The following is a 21631-nucleotide window of genomic DNA, read 5'->3' as shown; positions in this document are numbered from 1 at the left end:
TAAATATATATTTTACTCACTCGTTAATCCTTTGACTGCTATGGGCGCATATATGCGTCCGACGAAGGCTTCGATTGTTTACTATTGTCCCATGTGTATGTTCGGAGTCAAAGGGTTAACAGGTGCAATTTATTTGTCAGTATTAATAATTTCAAATATTGCGAAATAAAGCGAATAGAAAAAAAAACTCGAAGGAAGAAGAAGAAGAAGAAGAAGAAGAAGAAGAAGAAGAAGAAGAAGAAGAAGAAGAAAATAAAAAAGATAGGGAATAAAAAGGGCTTCCAGAAATGAAAAGAAAACTATCGAATTCTTGGACATATCGATATATATTAAAAATAACAAGAGAATATCGCAAATGGAATAGTCTCACTGGGAAAATGGAATTTTGAGTAGCTCACTCATCCGTGTAACGAGTTTAATCGGCATGGACAAAGCGGGAAAAGCATCGAAGCTGGGCATCGAGTTTGTACGCCTCTACGAGCGTCGGTACGTATGTACGAAATTCTTGTTTGATAAATCATGTATCGCCATTGTCGGTGGCCGCAGGTTACACAAAGGGTCGTAAATCGCACGTATAGAGTTGGAGCGTTTAAAAGGGATCGTTCCTGCATATGTGTTTGTGTGTATATATATGTATGTATATATATATATATATATATGTCTATAGAAGTTTACTTGTGTATGTGTATGCGAGTGCATGTATGTATACGTGTATATGGGTGCGTGCATGCATCCGCGCGTGGGACGAGGCACGATGGCGTGTGTTTTTAACGTGACACGTTCGAAATTCCGTAACGAAGGCATTCCGTGAACTCGTCCAACACGCTAATTAAATTCGCGATTACATAAACGAAGTAATTATCGAGTGGCACACGTATACGCTAGAGACAAAGGTACTTCGCGTGAAAGCTCGTCCGTTGTACGCACGAACCTCGACTCGTTTGCATTTGGAAAATAACGAAAACAATGCGAGGGCAAAAACGAAAATGACAATTTCCCCGACTGGGAAAAATATCGCGACGTTTCGAGAACGATTTTGGTATTATAGTTATAATAATTTTAAGTATAATTTTATACGGTGTCGTACATTATAAATATATATTATAACATATATCGTATAATATATTTATAATATGGTACTACCGATGAAAAGTTTATATAATCGTAATAAAATCGTCTATACTGTTATTATTTAAATTTCATTATCAAAATATATTACCGCAAATATTTTATGAGAATAATTAAAGTAAAATAATGCCTTTAAAAGGACATGTAAATTTTATCAAAATACCATAGACTCCGTGGAAATTTTAGCTTCGTATGTGTATCGTGCGCGCATGTATATATATATATATATGTATATATATATGTATATATATTATACTATATTATATTATATTCGAAAACGGTTCTTAATGATCCGACGCACCCTTCAAGCAGATTTTGTTCCTCTTGAAAACCAGTATGGTGTCGTTATACTTGGTCCCAGGAGGTGCGGTGACGTTCAGCCTGAGGGCCAAAGGAATTTCGGCGCTAACGAGACCGGAACAAGGCAGTCTGATCCTGAAGACTTGCAGGACGACGGGGACCTCGCCTTTGGCCGACACGTTCACCCTCGGAGACAGTAAAGCCATCATGCCCGAAGCTGCACCCGCCACTCTCACTACATCGTAATCCAACTCCATAGAATATGGTAACTGAAAGCAAATTTCTTTTTGTGAATAAATAACGTAACGCGAACGTTTTAGTCTTTGAAAAGTGATTAAAGGAAAAGAAAAAAAAAAGAAAAAAAGGTTAAGAAAAAAGTGAAAAAGTGTCGTCTCAAAAAAATCAAAAAATTAATAATATCGATCGTTATTACATGCGAATTACGGGTATATTCTTTACCACGATATATCATTCTTGACAAAATCAAGTAGTTCCTTAATCTAAGACTCATTTTGTTGGATATGCATGCAACGTAAATACGTTACTAGCGAACACATTACGCGCGAATAGAAATGTAATCGCGGATCGAGCTCATGAATCTATGTATTTACATACATACGTATGTATGGTACGTATCGGAAATGTTGGAATAAGCGATATCGAGTTACTAGACTCGGTTAATGAACATATAATACGTGAAAAATAAACTTTTTACGAATCAATGATTTTATCGAAAATTCACTCGAAGTACGTACATAATACGTTCCTTTTTTTTTTTTTTGTTTTCTACTACGGGTATATTCCCGCATTAATTCGGGCACGAATGTTTCACGAAAAAATTCACGCTGATTGGTACGTTGACTATTATCATATTTATATTTTTTATTTATAATTCGTAATTTATAATACGTAATTTTATTTATAATTTCTATTACGTGGACTATTCTAATCCCCCGGTCGAGGACGATCCTTGTGAAATCTTCGAAATAGAAAAGCAACACGTTTTATCCTTTTATCCTTCGATAACCTCTCAACCCATTTCCCTCCTTAAACACCTCCCCATCCGAAAACCACCTCGTTTCATCCCACGTCCCTCCCCCTCCCTTCCCCCTCCCACCCCTCCCCGGGCCACTCGTAACTACAATTTGCTAGAACGTGTGTACGTGTCCGATCTTTAGGAAAAAGGGGGAAGCTCGAGAGGATCGTAAGGAATAGTGTGTTTAGGCACGCCACAAGTTTTACGAGGCAACATAAATAACGTGGTTAGTGCTTCGTGATGCAGTGTCAACGTAACCAAGTCCGTTACTTGTGGGAGTGAGGAGAGCTGCTGGGGAGAAGTGTGGGTGGTTGGCGGGAAAGGGGTAAGCACCCCCGAGACAAACTCGTGCACGAGACCATCGTAATCTGCGTGATCGTCGCACCAGGGGGTAACTCGATGGCGTGACACCTGCCTATCGCATTTACTTGCCATCCCAGGAGATCCCCAACAATCCTCTTAATTCTTTTTTCATATATCCCTTTCAATTTTTACTTCGGTAAAATTTTACTTTGTCTAGTACGAGAATCTCCGGGTCCATCTGATGATAATATATCTTTTTTTCTCGTATAATACTATGTCTCTCTTTTTCTCTCTCTCTCTCTCTCTCTCTCTCTCTCACTCTCTCTCTCTCTCTCCTTCTCTTTCTCTGTACGTGTACTTTATCAGATGAATCGTGTCAATGAATAGCGAATGTTCTTAGAAATTTTGCAAATGAAAAAAATCGATATTTTTCTTTGCAAAACAAACATCTCACATTTATTTTCGCTATTATCATATCTAATAATTGAAAACAAAACAAAAAAAAAACAAACAAACGAAAAACCATTCCGTGGATATTAATAGGAAAAAAAAAAAGAAACTTTTATCCTACAGAAAAAATTCTTTCGTATCATAAAAAGAATTAGATTATTTAAATCTACTCCAATGGATCTCAATCCCGTTAATCACTCTAATATAAAATAAACGAAGAAGAATGTATCTATAGATTCATGGGATATGTCTACATGACCGTAGTTCTCCTAATGATAAGAAAAAAAAAAAAACAAAAAAATGAAAAGAAAAATAAAATAAATAAAAAAAAAAAAAAATTAAAAAAGGAAAGAAGTACATTCAGACTGCTTGTAAACGATGAGAAATTCCTTTCTCACTCCGCTCCTCTCCTCCCTCCCTCCCTCTCTCTCTCTCTCTCTCTCTCTCTCTCTCTCATTCCTTTTATATTTTTACGATGCATAAACGCACTGTTCTTGGTTTAGCCGATGATATACGGTTATCGTAATGAACGATCCATTTTCGCAAATAAAAGGAAACGGTAAAAAGAAGGATGAATGGCAAAATCGACTGAGTTCGTTGGCTTTACCGAAATGCAAAGTACGACGTTTTATCCGCCACCCCCAATGGCTCCTCGTGCTCTTGAAAATCGCGATTAACTACTCGAGCGGCGAACGAGACGTCCGTTCAATCTCGCGATTACCTCGACATCGAGAATGGAAGAAGAGGAAGAAAGGGAGAAAGAGGAGTAGGAGAAAGAGGAAGTGGAGGAGGGTAAAAGTCAGAGGTTTAGGGGGTCGAATTTTCGATCCGACTAGTTCGAAGAAAGGATGAGAGAGAGGGCTGGTTTAAGCAGGAACGACGCTATTCGGCTACTCTACAACGATTTCTCAACGCTGCTAGGCGTTTACTTAATATCCACTCTCGGATCCTCATAATAACGTAAAAATGTTTACCTAAGCTGCGTCTGCTTTCGTCTGACCCTCTCGAATTCATTTACTTACATTCGAAACTTTGTTGAACCTTCCTAACAGTCTTGTCCAGTACGTTCAACGTGTCTTAATGTAATAAATTAATGATATTATTTGGATTAAAAACAATTTGAAAATTTGTTCTTCTTAATTTTTTTTTTTTTTGAACACGAAATATTGTTTTGATCATTAACTTTGCGTAATGATAATTTATATAATATGATAATTTATTCGTCATATATATATATATATATATATATATATATATATTTATATATAAAAGTAATATATTTATCGAGTCTTAAATTTTCAGCATTATCATCCGTCTCATTTTTCTTCATTTTAAATTGAAATTTCTCCCCGAGCCTCTGGCACTATTTCACGTCGAAACAATATCTATTAACTATAAAGATTAACTAGAAACCATTTCTTTTTCTTTTTTATGTATGTTGTGTAAAACAATCAATCGTTCAAGAGCATAGAAAAAAAAAAAAAGAGGGAAAAAATTAAGCGAGACTGTGAATATCGGGGTAGATGATTCAGGGTAAAAGAGTAATCGCAGTAACGCCATTGTTATAGTCGATGAAAGGGAAGCCGTATAGTGACGCTCCAGTCTAGTCGAAGCGTGGAAGATAGGAAGGAAACGAGTGTGGCTTTTGAAGTCCCTGAACGACGATTTATCACGAAATTATGCGGACTACTTCGTGTTATTATCCTTGCGCGTTCGAACCGTTGCTTGGCGCCAACCGTACCGAAGCGTTGTCGAAATTTTAAGGGAAACGAGTAGCACAGGATTTATCTCAAAATTATACTTCATACTCTCGATTTGACTTTAGTTTCGTTCTCGCGTTATTATTATCTCAATGGTACGCTTTGCTCTTTCTCGTTTTACACGTAGATGTAAGATTAAAAATAAAAATGTAAATAAACATTTTATTATTATAAAAGCAATTTCGATTCTCGATTTATTAATAAATCAATTAATTAACGTTGGTTGTGAAAATTTTTCAAAAAAAAAAAAAAAAAAAAAAAAAAAAAAAAAAAAAAAAAAAAAAATAGAAATATTTTTATTTAATTTTACAAATTCATTTTTAAATTTACGCAGAAAAAAAATACAAAACAATTACGTTGATATATATCGTCAATGTTTCTATGTACCTGTCTCGTTAAAAAAAAAAAAAAAAAAAAAAAAAAAACAAAAGACAAAAACAAAAAAAAACAAAAATAAATAAATAATTAAATAAATGAAGAAAGAAAAAAGAAAAAAAGGAACATGAATTAGAAAACGAGAATCACGGTTAGCGTGTTCTTATCTATAGTTCGACCTTCTCCATTTTCCTTTATCTTTCTCGCAATAACGAAATACCACCGATCCTTTTTCCTACTAGTACAACCATATCGGAGTTTAAAGTTACGTGCTTACGATGAGACGTTGTCGATTGCTATGGAGGTTTGCTGGCACCCTTTCTACCATATCCAATCCCGTTCAGCTGGACTTCTCATATATATATATATATATATATATATATATATATATATATATATATATCGGGTGCACTAGAAATTAAAGGAAAGTCTTTGACGAAAACGAGAAGGGCAAAAACACTTTCATCGTTCCTAACATTCCTGCCTTTCTTTCCCGATCCATAGGAAAAGCGAAACTCGGTCGATTGAAAGAAGATACGTCGAAACTGGAATTTTCTCTATCTCTTTTTCCCTTTCCTACTAAAGCAGTGCAATGAACATGCCGATCGTCTTTGTTCCCTTACTTACACACACACACACACACACACACATATATATATATATAGTATATATATGTAGAACAAGTTCGTCGAAGAAGAAATTTCCTTTCTTCTTTCTTCCACTTCGTATCTAATCTTGTAATATATATAAGTACTTTGTTGTTTCTTTATGAAAAAAAAATATTTAAAAATTGAACCAGTTACATGGATAGAATCGATGGATTATCTTTTTTTTTTATCACTGTTGTTAATTTGTACTCGAACGAGATATATATATACATATATATATATATATATATATATATATATATATATATATATATTAAATAACCGAGTTATTGTAAATCAAGACCTTTCTTTTTTTTTCTTTTCTTTTTTTTTTTTTTTTTTTTTTAAGAAAAGAGCGATTTAAAGAAGTTTGAGAATCACTGGTTGAATATATTTTCACATACGTAAATACATTCATTTTCTCTCTCTCTCTCTCTCTCTCTCTTCCTCTTCTTTTCATTTTACATTCATGCAAGTATACAAGTGATAAGATTATATGCTTTAAAACGAATAGAAATAAATATCGTAAAATGAAAATCTTCGTGGGGTCATCAATCATCGCTACCTAAGGCTTAGTAAAACCATTTCTGAGCACTCGTGTCTATCGCGTTTTCCCAAGGAGATCGTCTTATCACGAAAACGTCTTAACGCGAGCGTGATCGTAGCTCATAAGGCTGACGAAAGAAACCCATACTGTTTCGAGAAAAGAAGAATTATTTCTAAGAAGAAAAGAAAACTAGATTTTATTACGCGATTTAACTGAGAAAAAAGAAAAAAGAAAAAAGAAAAAAAAAAGAAGAAAAATCAGAAAAAATAAATCTTTCGAATTAATATTCATTTCGATAAGACCTATTTGAATATGAAAATAAATATTAATCCTATTCTACATTCGAAAGTAATGTGTAACTTCACTTCTTTTTTTTTTTTTGTTTCTTTCTTTTTTGTATGAGTATAAAAGAATCAATTACTTTATTAAATACAGAAGAAATAAATAAAGAAATTTAATTGAATATTTATTGATAGACACTTTAAATAGACTATTTTATGTATATGTACAATATATATCTGCAGAATATTAATATAAATTATATTTGATAAATGTAGATATTAAAATTGTACCTAAGTATAAATATAAATGCAAATAATAATTAATTTCAATTTTAAGAATAAAAATTTTTTTTTTTCTTCTCATTTCATATCCTTATATATTAAAGGTAAAATAAAAATATCGATAATCCGATAGATTCATGTATCTATTTTTTTCCTCTTTTTGATACTTCTTTCGAATCATGCAAAGATCTTAGCTCTCGTCAGATTTCAACTGATCGATCGAAGACGTTATCGCTTTCCAGTCGAATGGACGACAGAGTGTCACCATGGTCCTAACGCTTTTCCACCATGTTTCCGCCTGTCTGTATGACCCGTTCGAAGCTCGATAGGACAATACCCGGAAGGGAGAGAAAGTTCTCAGTCAGCGTCGAATAGGAGAAATCGGAGCAACGCCGACAGATAGCTAACCGAGAGCTGGACCAAAGCGACAGGCTGGTTATCGCGAATTGGATCGCTAGTTCTCTGTGGCTTTGCAATAACGTTACTACGATTCGTTCTCCGAGAATGGATCTAAAACTTTCGTTTCAAAGATTTTCGTGAACAAACGTTTCAGATTAAGAAATATATTGAACTTAAAATTACATCATCTATCGTTAAAATAACATAAACATTTTTAAATAAATCAAAAGTTCTTTATTTTTTTTTTTTTTTTTATTCTTTTATTCGTCAGAAAGTATACGCTAAATATATATAGACGTGATATAAAAATTGAAAAAAAGAAAAAAAAAAAAAGAAAAGAAGAAGAAAGTATAATAAAATAAAATAAAATCGAATACTTGGGATGTGATATATCTATTTCGAAAAAAAAAAGATTGCGATAGAATTATAGTCTCTTTCCTTTTTATCTGTTTTGTTCCTACTTTTTTTTTTCTTTCTCTCTTTTTTTGCTTTAACTATTACAAAACTACAAAGAATACGGGTATACTTCTAGATTTGGAATAGTAAATTAATTCTAAGGTTACTTCAGCCTCAACAAATATGTGAAGAGTGTCCTTGAACATTGGAATCTACGACACTTGCCTGATGGGCTTTGAGAGAGGTTTCTGAGAGTAAAAGCAAAGACGAGGATAGAACTAGATAGAGAGAGAGAGAGAGAGAGAGAGAGAGAGAGAGAGAGAGAGAGTATGTGTTGTGCAAAGGACAGTAAATCATCTAGATGCATATGTATGGAAGCGTGAGACATGAAGAGGGAGAGAGATAGACAAGTCTAAACAGAAACGTAGATGAGGCTAGGTGAGCTGAGACTTAGCATACACATGCGCGTTTGCTTTCACTCTCACTCTCTCTCTCTCTCTCTCTCTTACTCTCACTCTCTCTTTCTCCTTCTATCTTTCTATCTCTATCTCTCTCGATGTAGGCTTTGCCTGAAGCCTAGAGGGTATATCGCGTTAACACCGAGGGTAGAAACAACTCTTACGCGACCCTCTCCGGTTCTCTCACAGTCCGTGAAGTACAGTCGAGCTAATAATTAGAACCACGCTCGTTAAATTGTCGTTCCCTCCTGTATATGTCCTTCTCTTTTTCTCTCTCTCTCTCTCTCTCTCTCTCTCTACCTCTTTGTCTCATTCTCTCTCTCTCTCTCTCTCTCTCTCTCTCTTTCTCTCTCTCTCTGTCTTTCTCTTTCCCTTTTTCCTTTTAAACGTCGGGCATTGTCCTCAAATATGACATCGCTATTATACGTACGAATGACCTATACGTACTCTTGACCAATTTTACAACACCTCCTTTTAACCCTCGACATAACGTTTAAATATAATGTTGAAGTTATGCTTTTCTATCGAGATCGTTCGAAATGGTACATTCCATATATTTTCCACGTATTTCAACGTCTGAACGACGGGAAGCTTTATTGAATTATTCAATTATACGTGGCCATACTTCTCGAACGATATTGTATTAACGACGATAATGGAATGCCGTTTGATCCGTCTAACATTCAAGAAGATAATAAATTATTATTAAAGGGTTGAACGCAGAAATTTTCTCTCGGCCGAAGAAGGATTGAGGATCTCCCTCTTTCTCGAATCTATTTGCTTACGACGACGTAACGACGGCGATGAACGCGATGAAAGGGGTTAGAAAACGAAGTGGGGTGAAAGATATTCGTTATAGTAGAAAAGAAAGAAGGGAAAGGGAGAGGGAGGCGGTAGGGTGGTAGCAAGAAAGGGTGTATGAGAGAGAGAGAGAGAGAGAGAGAGAGAGAGTATGAGAGTGAGGAGTGAGTACAAAAAGATGGTTCCCGATTAATTCATCTTCATCGCGGAAGTAACGTTAAGTCGTCCCAACGTAAACGTCATTCAACTGAAGAGGAAAATGATAAACGGAAATGATCTCTACCTTCTGCCCTTTTCATTGATTTACTCCGTTAACCCTATTCACCGGACATATGTCAAATTGACTTTAAGAACCGGCATTTTACAAGTGTAAAGATTTTTATCTTTACACTTGTTCCTTTATATATTTAATTACACAGTTGCACGTTATAAATGGTAGATCTTTATCAAGATAATATAGTATTACAGTACAAATCTAAAGTTGTAATTATACCTATTCCTATAGATGCTTTATCAAGACCGATAAAAAATGACTTTGTTACGTGTATATAGTATCGTTCCCGACCAAAGCCTTTAGAAAATTTTATTTTTCTCTTTTTCCTTTTTTGATCATTCTTTTTGATCGTTCTTTTCTTTCTTTCTTTCATCCTTTTTTTTCTTTTCTCTCTCTCTCTCTCTCTCTCTTTCACTCTTTTTTTTTTGTTCTTTTCTTTTTTCTTTTTTGTTCTTTTTCTTTCCTTTTTTTTTTTTTTTTTTTTTGACGTGACCTACCACGAACGGTACTTTCCACTTTAGTCTTTTCATAGTTCTTCGGCAGTAAGTAACGACCGTTATAATCGTCTATCTCGTTTCCTCCCCTCATCTCTCCCTTTGTTTCTTTCTTTTCCTCTCTCTCTCTCTCTCTCTCCCACTTTTTCGTGATAAAGCTTTTAAAAGCACTCACGAGAGGTGCTGAGAGAAAACAATGCATGAAGAAACGAGTTTATAAGAAATTACAAGCCATGGGCGGACAATGGCGTTCCGCAAATAAAGCAGTTCACCTGGGCTAACTTTGTTGTCCACGATCCCGTGAAAAATTGACGTTACTTCGGCGAGTGAAAAATATTTCCTACCACCAGCCTCCCTTTCTCTCTCTCTCTCTCTCTCTCTCTCTCTCTTTCTTTGTGTGGCATTTCCTTGTCAATTCATTCACCTCTCTAGGTCGACCGGTACCATTGTTATAAGCGGCGGTTTCTGGTGGCGATACGAGCCGCGGAAAAATCGAAATAAAATGGACTGTTCTCCTCGAACGTTTTAATAGAAAAGCAAACCGCAAAAGGAAATTAATTTCTTACGCGATGGACAGTCAAAAAATTTATCTCGATTGAGAACCATTCGTCGATGATTTTTTATAAACCATGACCATGCGTATCGAAAAGTAATAATAATCTTTTTATTTTTCGTACTTTCATTTTATATATATATATATATATATATATATATATATATATATATAATATCTAGAATGCTTTATTGTTGCTTCATATTTTATCATTTGATATTATTTTATAACATGTCCATGTTGTTCAATTAAATTCGAAATAGTTTCAAGTATCATAGTTTTTTTCTTTCACGTTCATAGATATTAAATGGAATTACTTAAATACATATATATATATATTTTTTTAAAATTTTTATCTTTCATTATATTTCACAATTTCGTATCTCATAAAATCACATGATTAATGGACGAATTTTGAACTTTCTCTCTCTCTCTCTGTCTCTTTCTTTCTCTCTTAGTCTCCCTTTCTCTTTCTCTTATTATACACATAGCAGATAAACAACTCATTTGTAAAGTCAAATAATGAAAATTCAGAAACGAACAAAGTCCCCAGAGTTAATCAGCATGGTTCTTTTACTCCCGTCGGTGCCGTGCCACGTCGATATATATTTTAATCCCATTTTTAATTAAAAACGAATACGAACGTTGGCAAGAGGAGAATGGAAAAGTCGAGGTAGTAGTCCTATCGTTGGTTTACGTTCTCGAACGTCCATGAGACATGAAACGCGACGAATAGTATAACAGGAACAGGATGAAATCGTGCGAGGCTAATTTTATTACGAGAAAGTCCGGTTAATTGGCGCCAGGAGCGTATAAATTGCGGCGACTCGTTGGCACTGTTCTTGTTGTGTATATATAGATATATATATGTATGTGTGTGTGTGTGTGTGTGAGTGTGAGTGAACGAGTAACCGCGCGCACACCCGTGTATGTCTATGTGTGTTCAGTTGCGGAGGGGACAGTTTGACCCTTAATGCGAAAACATTGCGTCCCCCGTGTAGCACCCGTAATACACGAGAAAGAAAGAGATAGAGATAAAGAGAAGAGAGAGAGAGAGAGAGAGAAAGAAAGAGAGAGATAGAGAGAAATCACGTAAAGGATTGCAGGAATTCCCACAGGAATCTCTTGTAACGTCTAGCTCTTTTACTCGCAACCTGACGGTCTCACCGATATTGGACTTTTGTAGTCTTTTAATCCTGCCTCCGGCTTATTACCTAACAACAGGCGAGAAAGAAAAAAGAGAAAACTTGTGTCCACGGCACGTAACCCGGACCTCGTATCGAAACTTATAAGAAACAATAACGTAGGATACGTGTATTTATGTAATGGCCATTTCGATCTCGATTCAAGCCCATGTTTTCAAACGAATTTAATGGGAATAGCTTGGTTATGTAATTATACGTCCCAGTTGTTCACATATATATATATATATATATATATATATATATATATATTTAAATTCAATCGTATTTCTTTAATATAGAGTTTCTAAATATTTTGATAATAACAACTTGTATACAACGATGTCCATGATACTTTAATATTTGGTCGAACTTAATCATTGACTTTGACTACTACGTACTTTGAGAGTTAGGGAAGATGGAAGAGAGAGCTGAGTGAAAAGGTCGATCGAAAGGCATGCGATTTGGCAAAACCGTTTATCGTCGCTCGCATTCGTAACACGAGGAGAGAACGAATGATAGAGTAAGAGAGATAGAGAGAGAAAAAGAGAGATAGAGAGAGAGAGATACAGAGAACGAAAGAGAAAATGAAAGAGAGAGAGAGAGAGAGAGAGAGAGAATGAGTGAGTTTGGAAAGACTGAAGTCCTGATGAAGGGTGGACGATTGGGTGTGGGGTACGTAGGGCAATTTTCGCGTAATTCGATGGGGCGTGATCGTCATAGCAACCCCTACTACCCCGACCACCCTCTTTGGAAGCTGCAGCCTGTTCAAACAAGCCTCAAACTCCATACCGTGCCGTATCCGTTCACTCCTCTCTGTCTCTCTCTCTCTCTCTCTCTCGTGGCTTCTCCTACTACCACTGTTTCCACCCTTCACTCCCTTCATCTCGTCTCTTCTCTTCTCTATCTCTCTCTCTCTCTCTCTCTCTCTCTCTCTCTCTCTCTCTCTCTTTCTCATTCTCTCGACTTCTCTCTTCTCTCCCAGGCAAACCTTCTCATCTCCTCTCTCTCCTCTCACGAAGCTGTCCTAACTCGAGCCTACGAGCTACTGCACTCTCGGTTTCCGCTATAATTCGTAATAATTACCTGGATTTCCCAGAGCTTGGTACAGGGCTCAATCGTTTCATTGTAATTACATGCTCGTTAGGACGTTGCCTCTTGTGTACGTATACCTAACAACTTTCGGTCGCCACGACTCGAATACAACGATACAAAACCATCTGAATACTGTTCTATCCGTCTACACTGTGGAATCTTAGTTTAGTATCGAGAACAAAGCAAACTACCGTCCGTTATTCAAGTTGTTATATATACATATATATGTAGAACGAGAGAAAGAGAGAGAGAGAGAAAGAGAAAACTTTGCTTACGTTTGAAGTAGGAAAATTGGGATGAGAAGGTGTCTTGTCTTACGAAGAAGGTTACGTCTAAGAGAAATATAGAAAATGTCACTAAGAGAAAGAGGAAAAAGAAAAAGAAGGAGAGAGAGAGAGAGAGAGAGAGAAAAAGAGAAAGAAAGAAAGAAAGAGAGAGAGAGAAAGAAAGAAAGGAAAAGAGAGAGAAAGATATATATGTATTTATATATATATAAATTACCTGCGCGTTACTCGGCGGGTATTGCCAGCCACGCTTAATTATAAAACCGATAAATTCATCCTGCGGGACATGGGACAGACGTCCGGAATCCAGGGACTTGATAAACGAGCCTCTGATCCCGACCTTCTACCTTATACGCTCGCATAGTATTCGCGACACCTACGCTTAAAGTCGCAAGACACTAGCACCGTTTCTTTTTAACTCTGTTAACACGAAACTCAATCTTCTCGGATATCCTTTCTTATCGACACCAATCAATTATTATTATTTCGATTTTATAAACTATCTTACTTTCAACATTTATTCCAAGGCAAAATATCAATGGATAATTAAAAAAAAAAAAAAAAAAAAATTTTGTGCAATCGATACATTCTTCATTTTATATAATATCTTTAAAAAACGGAACCGCGTTTGAAACGAATAAAGAAAATAAACATGTTTGTGCAAAATGTAAGTGTACAAACAAACAAATTGTGCAATCGAATGATATTAATATAGAGTACAGTCATGTACAAGTCGTTATTGTTATTCTCTCTCTCTCTCTCTCTCTCTCTCTCACATACACACACTTTCTTTATCAATACATCTAAGGCAATATATTCTCGCCTCACTGAATCCTTTGCGTCGATCGATTCTCTTCCAAGCGTGAAACGTATGGTCGAATCTGGTGCTGCATTTGCGTTACCAAAGACAGCTAATTGCAATCGTGTTTACGACCAACCGTTTATCCTTCGCCTTTGGCTTATCGATAGATTTTCATCGTTGTTATGAGGTAAGAAATATGAAATGTTTTATAACGAGACAATGAATAAAATTATTATAAATTACAATAAATAATAAATTGTTCTTCTTAACTTTGCGTATTATAAAAGGAAGGAATTTTCAATTCGATTTTGTCGAGAATGAATGTGACCTTTTCTTTTTTCGATAAATTATATAAAATTCTTTTTTATTTCATTGCATTACATTGATAAAATAATTCAATATGGTATTGGAATTGAATAAAAGAATCGTTCCATTGTCGAAAGCATTTTCATAAACAAGAGAATGTGGAATATGTAAACTAAAGGTACAAATTAAAAAGTAATTTATTTTATTTTTTCATTTCCTTTCGTTAAAAATAATTTCCAATATTACTAAACGCTTGAATATAAGAAAGATGAAAGGGAAAGAAAATTTTTAATTCGTATAATTTTCGTTACTTTAAATAGAACTATTAAGTGACTGTTACATAAAGTACATGAATTTTCTACAAGCAATCGAATTTCAAGTCACGTTGGAAGTTCGCGATAACGATGCGTGAATTTCATCGATTAACTCGACGTTACACAGACTGTTTTGCCTCACTTAGCACGCATCTATCAGACGGTTGTTACGCGTCTACGTGTGTTAGCATTAGCACGACACCTCGCTCGTATCATTTGTCCATTACAGCGATGAATCATTAGCAGGCTATCCTAACTCGTTCAATTCGATGATACTCGACTCGTTCGAAGTAGATAATCGCTTTTAAGTCAGCCCCTTAAAATCATTCCAAGAGTTTATTCCTTTCGAGTACCATCATTTGATTCCCTTCTTCTCGTTAATTCAGAAATTGAGTTTCTGCGTTAATGAGACGTTTTTGGTGGATTTAAGAAAAAAGAAAAAAAAAAGAGAGAGAAAAAAAAAGAAAAGAAAAAAAGGCAAAAAAAAAAAAATACGAAAAAAAAATCGATCGAACAATTATCGTACATTGTAACGTAGATTGAAATATGTCGTATCATTGTTTTAGTTGTGACTTAAATCTGATTTTTTTTAAATATACTATATCATCAGTTTTTAACAATATAGAAGGAATATACCTGATCGTTATATACCAGTTTAATAATATTATCAATTTTTTTTATTCTATTCAATTTGTAAATAACAGAAATCGTGAATTTTATTCGACGAAGATAAAAGTGGAAAAATCAAAGTATCAAAAAAATAAATCTTAGAAAAGAGAGATAGCAGATAATAGGAAAGAGATAATATTCCGTTGATTTCGAAGGACGCGTCGGTTGCAAAGGGCGGGTACTCAATTTGGCGGGCTTCCAGATCGGACAGATGTCCCTAATTCTACGTTTGATAAACGACCGTCTGATCCCGACTTTCCTACGAGCGTTCCATGCTCGTTTCTTCGACGAGCCGTTCAAACGTAGATAGGAGTTTAACCAGACACCAAAGATCTCATCATCATCTTCTATAGTCGTGAGAATGTGACTACGTTTCTTCGTCCTTCGACCAAGTCTGTAATTATGCTTTTCTGGTGAGTCGACACCAAGACTTACGGGAACTCGACAACGCAACGATCACCCCGACAGAAATTGTAAGCCGATCTCTGACTTTTCAGGAAGTAACAAGAAGAGAATTTTCTTCTAAGATCCACTAAGAAGTTTACTGTGATAGAGAACGGCGAACAAAACTTTATTCGTTCTCTTTCCTTCTCGATTTTATCAAAGCCGAAACTCTCTCTCTCTCTCTCTCTCTCTCTCTCTCTTTCTCTCTCTCCCTCTCTATCGTTTCTCCTTTTAACCTTGTGAACATAGTTTACACTTGTTAGCGAAAGAATTTTTTTCCAGGTTTTTGCAATGCCATGATAATGCAAGGAAGAGGAGAGAAAAAGAGAGAGAGAAAAAAGAGAACACAAAGGACGAATTCAATTTTATCAAGGAGCTATTAATCATTGTTCTTTTTAAAGTGATTTTTAAAAAAAAGAAAATTCTTAATGTAAAAAAAGTCCGAATAGGTTCTTTTCTTTTTCTTTCCTTTTTCTTTTCTTTTTTTTTTTTTTTTTTAAATTATTGTCTCTAAAGAAAACAGAATGACTTTTAAAGAGATTTATTCTGAGCCGTTTAATTTCGTTCCATAGATAATAAAATATATTTAACAGATTAGAATTATCAGTAATAATAAAATAAAACATTCTTAATGCGTGAAATGTATTGAATAAAAACGTATATAGTCGATAACATCCACGACGATTTCATCTTCCGTCGTTTAACCGCTTCGACGATCATCGAAGTGGTTCTCTGGTCGTTCCTACCCACTCAAGATATTAATTCCCAAAGGGCTTAGCCGGTTCCTCCTACTCGAAGGTTTCTCCTACTCTCAAATATTTCTACAAACTTTCTCTCTCTCTCTCTCTCTCTCTCTCTCTCTCTCTCTGTCTCTCTTTCTTTCTTTGTCTCTCTGTTTTCGATGTAACGGGTGTCTCTGAAATAACAATTTAAAAAAATGTGAACAACTAGTTCTCTCTCTTTGTCCTCTACTCTCTCGATATTCTTTTCTCTCTCTCTCTCTCTCTCTCTCTCTTTCTCTCTTCCTCTTTCTACGTTGGTAATATAGAGAAACGTGCACAAGTTCAGTAACTATGAGGGAACCTATCGCAAGGACAAATTTCCTCATCTAACTTTTCGCAAGGAAGATGAGGCGATCGCTCAATGCCAGCCAGTACTAACGCTTCCATTCTCGATATAATCTCCATGGCCTCTCTTCTCCTTTCTCTCTTTCTCACTTTCCATGAGGGACCTAGCACACGGACTTTCGTAAAATTAATGACGTAATCTAAGAGTTTTCTATAGAGAACTTTGCCGGCGTCTCTTCCGAGCTGCCGAGACGAAAGGAATTTATAGGTAAGCTACGTTAGACGAGTACACACGCGTCTTCTAACTTTCTACCAACATCTTTCTTCTCGATCCAGGATTCGATCGCCTTTAAAGTGTCCTGGATTCTAGCAAATGAGACGATTTTTTTTGTTTTGTTTTGTTTTTCGTTTACCCTCTTTTATTCTTTTGTTTTTTTTTTTTTTTTTTTTTTTTTTTCTTTATTTTTAACAACAACGGCAATGTTTCGCGATCGATCTTTTCTCTTTTAAATGTTATATTTGTCGCCTGATTTCGAACGTTTTAATTTTCATCAATCCAATTTTGTACTTTTAACGTTCTCTCGCTAATTATATCAATAACGATATCGTAACAATTTTCCATAGAAAATTATCGACGGTCCATATAATCGAACACATTAATATTAACGAACGTTTATCGTTTAAAAATAATTTTCTTTTAAATATTAGTTACGTTCTGTGATAATTAAATTTTTATTCCCTTGGAGATTAACATTAAACGTGTTTCGTATCTTTGAAAGGATTAAAAAATTTACGAAACTTAAGAACATATTTGGGTGCATTACGTTAACGAAATATTTTTATTATTTAATAAACATGTCTTTTAAAAACGTAGACGGTATAACGTAATATAAGTAGATGATATAAAATTGTAATCTCAAGGAGAAAGAGAAAGACAAAACTAGGAAACGTGACACAACCACAGGCCCCATTCTCGTAATTCCTTTCACGTGAGACCAAAGGAAATACAGAAAGGTTAGAAAATTGGTAGGAGGAAGAAAGGAAAAAATAATAGAACCATTTCACGGACAGGTAGGCGTGTTTTTCTTTCGCGTTACAATTACCCGGTTAGGTTAGTTTTAATGATCGTTTTTCAAGAGGAGGACGTTAACGATCATTCAAGCCCTTCTCACCCTACATTAAAAGGGGTGAACCGTCTCGACATCTTACGCTCTTACGCTTAATTTACACGCTACAACGCGCGTAACTCCTTCTCGTGAATGTCTTTCTCGTCTTTTTCAGGCTGTAGAACCATCATTTTCATTCCTTCTTTCGTTCTTTCTCTTCATTTTCTTCTCTCTTTCTTTCTCTCTCTCTCTCTCTCTCTCTCTCTCTCATTTCTTGTGCAAGCTCGAACGTTGAAAAGTTTTATATTCCTCGGTAAGCAAAGAAATTAGTCGCCGTGGTTATCCCGTTCCGAGCTGTTTCGTGGCGAGAGCATGCAATTCAACGAGTTGAAATTGAATCTCCACGAGCTTAAGCAGGCCACGAGTGGTGGTGGTTGTAGTGGTAAGTAGACTGGGTTGTTTCGCTCTCTTCCATGGAAAATAGCTCGCAAAGTTTCGCGTGGAAATGCCGAGGCCCTTGACGTGGCAAATGAAATTATTAAAACGTCAACGCCACGTACCTCGACGATGAAGGCCATGACGAAAGTGAAAGAAATAAAGAGAGAGAGAGAGAGAGAGAGAGAGAGAGAGAGAGAAAGAGAGAGAGAGAGAAAGAGTATGCAAGCGTATCTATAAAAACGTAATTTCATTTCTTTATAAATCAACTCGAAATTGGTAAACTTATCGATTTAAAAAATCAACTTCGATTACATCTTTCAAATGTTATAATTAGTACCGATTAAAGATTCATTTTAATCTTCGTATCTATTCATTAATTAATATACGTCATAAATATCAAATGCAATGCATTTTCTCTTTCATTATCTCTTTAGAAATTTGTTAAAATTATTTCTAACAAATATCAATACTATTATTGAAAAAAATTACTTTAACTACAATATAAAATCTATATACATATATATATATATATGTATATGTATTTGTTTACTAAATATAACAAATGAATGAAAAAAATGAAAAAATTGATTTTGAGTTAAACAATAAACGATCGAGACTAAAAGCAAAAGCTTAAGTTGATCTAAGTTGAAGTCTAATCGAGACGGAAAGATAGGACAGAAGGAGAGGACAAAAGAGAAAGAGAGAGAGAGACGAAGAGAGAGAGAGAGAAGTTGCAGTGCTCTATTATGCATTCACCCTCTAGGAAGGACCTGCTTTCTCTCTCTCTCTCTCTCTCTCTCTCTCTCTCTCTCTCTCTCTCTCTCTCTCTTTGTCTCTATCTTTCGTCGTGTAGTCTCTCGTATACCTTAACATAATAAGGCTGTATTATGCAGCATATACAAAATTTCCAGTTTAAACGCGAACCACGTTCGTACCTTAAGGCCTCGTACTCTCACGAACGGTCGCTTTTCTACGAGAAAGTTAAGCTACGAAAAGCGCACCTTACGTGACGCTGCCAGTGGCGAGTCCCGCCAGCTTTATCGGAGATAATGCCGATCGTATTTCATTTTGAAATATTACGAAATTCAACTCTACTGCAAAAATTCTTTCTTTCCGTCTCTCTTTATTTCTCCTTTTGCAAAAGTATTGTTACACTCTGCTTGATTCATTTTTAAAATGGAACTTCCATTGGGACGTCTACGAAAAGACATTGAAGTAACGTTGAAGAATTTATTATCATCTAATCATTAAACAATATCGTAATTATAAACTTGTTTAATATTATACGTAATATTTTTATATATAACGTAATATTTTTGAGTTTTTTTTTTCTTCCTTTTAATAAAATTTTATATTAAATTATATATTGATTAGAATAATTCAATTGATTCGAATAATTTATAAATACAGCGTATAGTATCTTAAATAGAGATAATGATAAGAAGAAACGGAGGAAGGATATATCACCGAGAGGAGGCGTGCCCCAGTCTCATTCCTCATGGAAAATATATTTTCGGAGAAATTACGCGAGTCCGGTCTCGGGTTACGGGCGATTATGTCGCATAATCCGTGGCAGGCGCGTTCATCGGTGGTCCGTGGGGTGCGACGGGTAGACTTGGGGTGTCGGATGTCCCTGCGGCTGATATTCCCTGTTATCCGAAACACGAGGCTGTTATCTCACAGGACTTACCATACGGAAGCCACGAAGGGCTCCGTAGTGCCCTATGCGCGTACACATCACCTGCCCTCCGCCTACTCTCCTGTAGGATTATCGAGAACGTACCGAGCATTAATCGGTTCGCATCAACGATCGTGATCTCGTTGAATTTCCAATTAATTCCACACTGTCCACCACCCTATTCACCATACGATATTAATACCATTAGTAAATTCTCTTTCTCCTTTGTTATTTTCTGTTTAAGGTATTTACAAAAGAAAAGAAACAAAAAAAAAAAAAAAAGAAAAAATATTGATAATCGTGGTACATATTTTGATCTGTGTTTCATGAAGAGAGATAAAAAAGGAGAAAACGTTTAAAGAAGAGAAAGCTTTTGAATTTTTATTTATTGATTTAAATTAGGTTAACGATCATCGAACGATTCTTCTTCTTTTTTTTTTTTTCTTTTTTTTCTTTCTTTTTTTTCTTTCTTTCTTTTCAAAAGAATTCTCTTAGAAAGGACGACATTTAATTTGAAATCGTCGATTGAATATATTATACATGTTTTATAATCGATAGTAATAAAAGTAATACTATAAAGATATCAAAGAGGAGAGTTATAATCTCGTATTCGTTTGTAAACGTCAATGACCATCGTTACGATTTCGACAATGTCTATACCACTGTTTGCCAACGTGCACGAAAATACGATCGATTATTTACGGCCGCAATTTAATTAATTAACGGCAGCCGCGGTAATCGACGGTTACACGCGCGCAACTATCAAAATGAAATATCGTAGATCACGTATTTCGGCGCTCTCATATGCATCGGGAACGACGGCAGGTCATAAATTCGTAATGAATGAGCTAACAATCGAAAGGATTTGTGTGTTCATTCTATTTTTCTTTTCCCCTCCCTATTTCTTTTTTCTTTCAACGAGAACGCCACTTTGAACGCACCAAATTCATTTCCTTGGTGATGAAAAAAAAGAAAAAAAAATAAATAAATAAATAATTAAAAAAAAATATATATATATATATGTCAGAAGGAAAAATATTTACTCCATATACACACTTTTATACATTTATACACGTATTGAATATTTATTGTAAAAGAAAAGGATTATTTAAATAATTATATTTTGATGCGATCAATATATTGAAACAATTTCTACTGATTATCTTCTTTCGTTTTATCCTCTAAAGCTTTTCTAGGACAATCTTCCCGATTTATATAACACGGTTCCTTTATAATTACAATTCGTCTTTGTCGACAATCGTTTCGATGGCATCCCTTTGGCCCTTTGACCTCTCGATGTTGGAAAGATTAAAGAAATCGATGATTCGAAGATATAAAGGATTTTCATTTCCAGCTTCTTTTACTGGCTGTCGATTTTCAATTTGACTTGTAATAAGAAAGTAAAAAGAAAACGAAGTAGGTCATTAAGATTGATGTATTTGTAGCTAGAAAATAATGGTTGCTGATCTAAATTGGGTCATTTATTTTTTGAAATGAAGAGAGATTGAGATCATTTATTTTTTAAAATGAATGACCTCAATCTCTCTTTCTCCATAAATATATATATATATATAGACAAAAAGTTCTTAAACGAGACTTTCAAAACTAATTTTTTTGTCAGATTATAAAACTACAAATCGGGAATCTTTTTTACAATCTGAAAAATATTATTCTAAGAAAGTTTCATGAAAGAGTATCTAATTGATGGTAAATATTACTTAAAAACATTAGGCCCACCAAATTATACCTTAAATCCAAACTAA

General features: G+C 35.0%; 1 protein-coding gene across 1 annotated transcript in view; it reads right to left on the bottom strand.

Moving 5' to 3' along the window:
• The window catches only part of LOC118440599 (inactive tyrosine-protein kinase Dnt), a 77928-nt gene that overhangs the window by 19823 nt on the left and 36474 nt on the right, over positions 1-21631 (bottom strand). The window contains exon 3 of the mRNA XM_085658370.1: positions 1430-1697. Within this exon, the coding sequence (XP_085514496.1) occupies positions 1430-1697 (268 nt within the window). The remainder of the gene's footprint in view (positions 1-1429; positions 1698-21631) is intronic.

The sequence above is a fragment of the Vespa mandarinia genome, chromosome 7, assembly GCF_050613455.1.
Source record: "Vespa mandarinia isolate Hongniang chromosome 7, ASM5061345v1, whole genome shotgun sequence".
Taxonomy (NCBI): domain Eukaryota; kingdom Metazoa; phylum Arthropoda; class Insecta; order Hymenoptera; family Vespidae; genus Vespa; species Vespa mandarinia.
The sequence above is the reverse complement of the archived record's forward strand: the minus strand, read 5'-3'. Positions and strand labels throughout refer to the sequence as shown.